Source organism: Limulus polyphemus, unplaced genomic scaffold (assembly GCF_000517525.1).
Source record: "Limulus polyphemus unplaced genomic scaffold, Limulus_polyphemus-2.1.2 Scaffold3728, whole genome shotgun sequence".
Classification (NCBI taxonomy): Eukaryota; Metazoa; Arthropoda; class Merostomata; order Xiphosura; family Limulidae; genus Limulus; species Limulus polyphemus.
This window is the reverse complement of record NW_013669338.1, coordinates 9697-14808: the sequence shown is the minus strand read 5'-3', so window position 1 is coordinate 14808 and position 5112 is coordinate 9697. Positions and strand designations below refer to the sequence as shown.

At 33.9% G+C, this 5112-nt stretch overlaps 1 protein-coding gene across 1 annotated transcript in view; it reads right to left on the bottom strand.

Moving 5' to 3' along the window:
* Window positions 1-4355, bottom strand: part of LOC111088422 — a 16200-nt gene extending 11845 nt beyond the window's left edge. The window contains exon 1 of the mRNA XM_022398503.1: window positions 4263-4355. Coding sequence (XP_022254211.1) covers window positions 4263-4327 — 65 coding nt within the window. The 5' untranslated portion in view covers window positions 4328-4355. The remainder of the gene's footprint in view (window positions 1-4262) is intronic.
* Between the last annotated feature and the right edge of the window lie 757 nt (window positions 4356-5112).

Below are 5112 nucleotides of genomic sequence, written 5' to 3'. Positions count from 1 at the left end.
GTACTATTATACCGCGTAGTACATTAGACTACCCCTTCTAAATGATGTAGGTAATCTAAGTTAAATTTTTTTGTTCTACGAATGTTTGGCATAACTACGTGGTTCTAGAAAAACGTTGTTTCATCCTAGTTGCTTTTGTTTCTTTGTTGCTCTGTTGCAGGTACTATCTATGAAGAGGTATCAATTATCTAATACTTGTGGGGGAAAAATTTAATTTGAGAATACCACATTTGATTAAAGCTAAGCTTTCATGTAGTTTCTTCTGCACCCTCTTTTTATACTCTTTTACTGGTAGAGAGTGTTTGATGTTGCTTAGTTATCCAGCTAGATCAACTATCCATTTTTCATCGTGTTTTATATAGTATATTATGGTATGACAAACATAAATTCGCATTTGAAACAAAACCTATATTCTGTGAATTTGAAAACTACAAGTTTTGAACAGTTTCAATTTCCTGCATCAAAATAAACAATGTCTTATTGTCTGTCATTCCCTTGACATTGTAAGCGACTGCAAAAAGAGGAGTCTGTTCTAATCCTGCTACTCCATTACTATCAATATTTGGTTTGAGATTTCTGTATAGGCCCTATTGATTTATATTTTTAATTAATTACATATATAAATTTCAAATGTCAACAGATGTAGCATATTGTTTCTGATAACAATGAATCACTTTTATTCATTTATATCGGTATTTCATTACGACCGTACGTTAAAAATAAATGATTCGAACAGCAGTTAAGATAAAAATCAGTTTCATTAGCAGAAGTATAAGTGAAAACCAAAACCAATTCACGGCTGTTTTTATTTACCACTATTCGTCCTTTGACCACCTAAGCTATCTATCTATACATATATATGAACCCATAATTAACAAGAGTTCTTACCTTAAAACAGTTTTGATGATTTCGAAGAATCTGACGTAAATAGGGTGAAATATAAAAATTATGATAAGAGGGCTAAACAAATTAAACAAGTCATTTAATAAAAAAATTTAAAGTAAGCCAACCAATATTGTTATTAATATGTTTAAACAAATTAATTTTTCAGTTTGTTTTAGTTTCATGCAAGAACTATAAATAAAAGCCATAAGTGTGATTATTTAAAAATAATTCATTTATGGTTCCTGTGGAACTGTTTTACGTTTTCCAACGAAAAAAAAGAGTAACACTTTAAATATAAAGCATCCACCTTCGTTATATAACACGTTAAATATAGTGTAATATACCGCAGTGCAGATAACTCAACCAACTTGGGAGAAGTAAACTCGTGATATAATGACGAGGCAACTCTTAGAGAAGACCGAAGAGTGCATAACATTCTGATTAGAGGGACTTTTTTGTGTGATAGTTCATAAAAAATTAAGGAGACAGATTGCAATTTTGATAAGCCAAGTCCAGGCGGTCACCGACCTACTGAAACAATATTGCTAAAATCAGTATGCCATTACAGATCACGCCATTACAAGCGCACGTGAATGCAGCAGTACACGATATGTCACCTTGTGTCTGAATTTAGCAACTCTAGCTGTTTGAAAGGTTCTTTGGTAACTTTGCGAATGCTTCCTACCAAGATGCATCATGTTCAGGCGCTGAAAGATACGGACTTAACTCGACGTGTTGATTTTGCGTTGCAGTTCTTGACCAATGGCCTGACAATATCTTATGAACTGATGAAACCTTTCTGAAAGCGTCAACGTGCACAACCACATTATCTAGTCGGCAAATAATCCATAAGAAACGTTTCCTACACATCTCTTTGATGATAAGGTGTGTGGTATGGTTTCACAGCTGACTTGGTTACTGGACCGTACTCTTTTGAAGAACCATCAGTCAATGTTGCATGACACCAAATAACGTACAATACCATTGTTAATCCCATGTTGCAACAACTAAATGTGATAGACATGACAGTGTTTGTGCATGGTGGTGCCTCTCCACATAGTGGTAACCAGGTGAAACACGTTTTGCGGGAGCACTTTCAGGACAGAATAATTTCAAGTTGAATGGAACACCAACTAGACCTCAAGGATTCGGTTGTCCAGGAAGTGGCCAGCATACTAGATGAGATTCGTTTTGTTATCGTAATGCCCATTGCCACACGGATGCAATGCATTCTCGACGCTGGAGAAACACATTTTGAACAGCTGCTGCAATTGATCATACATTAGGCCATAGTAACAATTGTGGCATTTGCATCTGCATGGTAAACTTAACATTCCTGTCTAATTTCATTTTCCTATGCAATATCGTTTATGCTGAGCTACGAAACGTTTTGAATAACGTACCAAGTTTAAAAAGATCATCAGCAGAATTATTTTGAGTTATTTTTTTTATTCTTTTCTTTTTACAAAATCTTGGAAGCCGCTGCAGCCTTCATCTCTCAAAAGCCAAAATCCAACAATGAAGGTACGTTTTTATTCTTCAACGTATATGACTTCGTCGCTATGCTTCAGTGTATATGATTTAGTTTTTACATGAAGCGTTTTAAACGTAAATGTTGCTAAAATTCTTTGGTTTTAACACATTAATGTTCTGGTATTTCTTAATCAACTTTTATTGGCGTGATCAAATATTCAAACAGCAGGTGGCAGTTAAGTTTCTTTGTGTTATGTATTCCAACTCTGGCACACTTCATGGTTATGATGAATAAATAAATTTAAAATGTGTAGGATAGAATCACCAGTCGGTAAACAAAGATGGTTAGGCCTAGCAATTGTGTTGATTCGTTACATAATAATTACCCACATGCTTTGATACACTCTTGTATTTAAAGAAAACCTGTGTGATTTGTCGAACTGATTCTAATATTAAAATATACATTACAATTAATGTTATCACGGTGTCAAACACTGGCAGCTGTGAAACAATTAAACCAATACTGGGCCTACACACATTACATTCATTTGCAATAAAAAGTACAAGCGCTTTCTTTGAATGTAATTTCAGTTCATATGTGTGTTTGTGTGTAGATCACTTGTCAAATGTGTATTTTGAAAGGGCTGGGATTTTGAGCAGACATTAATATTTCGGGAAAATATGACAGCCGACATCTGGGATCAATGGTTGTCATATTATTGTTATACAGACATAGTTAGAATATTCAAGTTGAATAGTGCCTTATGCAAACGTGGGTCAAGCGGCTAGGTTAGGATTGAGGTACAGCCGTCCCTAGTTTTCAGCTACTGGCCAGAGGGAGGGAAGCTAGCCAGCAGCACCCGCCGCCATAAGAACTTTGTCCGGCTCTTTGAATGGAATAACTGGATTGATTGTCTTTTATATAACACACTCGCAGCTGAAAGCAATTACTGACATTACTTTTCGAACTCTCTGTCCAGTACAAATAGAAGTAAAAATGGAATAACTGGATTGATTGTCCTTTATATAACACACTCGCAGCTGAAAGCAATTACTGACATTACTTTTCGAACTCTCTGTCCAGTACAAATAGAAGTAAAAATGGAATAACTGGATTGATTGTCCTTTATATAACACACTCGCAGCTGAAAGCAATTACTGACATTACTTTTCGAACTCTCTGTCCAGTACAAATAGAAGTAAAAATGGAATAACTGGATTGATTGTCCTTTATATAACACACTCGCAGCTGAAAGCAATTACTGACATTACTTTTCGAACTCTCTGCCCAGTACAAATAGAAGTAAAAATTAATTCTGCCTTCAATTCATAAGTAGAAAGAACTTTGAGTATAGACGTAAAACACTTTAGAAAGTTAATATGGTATAAGGAATATGGTTCTCTGTATACAGTTCTGTTTTCAGTTATTACTTGAACAGAAAGGCATCACTAAAAGGCATTATTAAAAGAATAAAAATGTTTTTAATTCAGTGTTTGTTTGACTATGTTTAAAGTGTTGATAATCGAATATATTGCATCACAAAATTCATAGTGAGATTTTTTTGCTTTTACGTCCATTATTTTGTTAGTTACCTTTATATTTCTATGTTCCTTATTTTATTGCCACCCAGTGGCACAGCGGTATGTCTGCGACTTATACCGCTAGAAACCGGGTTTCAATACCCGTGGTGAGCAGAGCGCAGATAGCCCTTTGTGTAGCTTTGTGCTTAATAATAAACAACAACAACCTTATTTTGCCATTGAACTTTTTAACTTTTACCTTATTAAGTTTTTAAACAATTTTTTACTTTTACTTCCTTTATTTAGTTAAAGAATTTGACCTTAGTTTATATGTCAAACGTGACGTGTATTTTTTTCTAAGTATGGTTAAGACGTTTACTTACTTCTTCAAGTAATATATGACTAGGATACCGATTAGTATGACTACTAGGATTCCCATTCCTGTCATGGCGATACGATGTAACTGATCATTTTTCGAACCTGGATAAGTGAAAAACAAAACAAATTAAGAAAAGAGTGAAAGCTTTATCTCTGAATATTGACTTTGTAAGTATACATATTATAAAATGTAAAGAAAAGTATAAAGGAAACAGGCACCGATGGATCTAAAATTAGCAGAAGGCTAGAGGATAAAACTTTAACAAATATTAAATGAGTAAACTTATAAGTGGATTTGAATCTCATCAAAGATTTTCTTTTCAGCTTATTCGTAGAGTAATAATTCGTAATTAACTATTTTTTATTTGTATATTTTTGTGGTTGATATGCACAAAGTTAACGTTGATAACTAACCTATGCAACTGATTTCTTGTCATTTATAGACACCAATTTTCGCATCGGTTAGTATTAATTGTATACCATACCAACGGTGGCTTGTCATAGGAGAAAAAAAATATTTTGAACAAATAAAACATTTCTTGTTTTTTATATAATACTTATATTTAATTTATTGTTTGGACTAAAATTCTTGATAAACTGCATAGTTTTGTAGCAAAACGTTCGAAAATCTTCTTTCTCGCTCTGTTGATGAGAATCTTGCTGCATGAGGCAGAGAGAACCAATTGTACTTCTCGACTTTTTGATCTGTACAATTTCTCTATGCTTGAGATGGAAACAGCCGAAGAGCCAAAGTAGTCAGTTAAAATCTAGTTTAAAAACAACCAGTGAAAATCATTTTTGAAAAGTTTAAAACCGTGACTGAGGATCACGCTAGCCTCGCAAGAATGCTGTGAT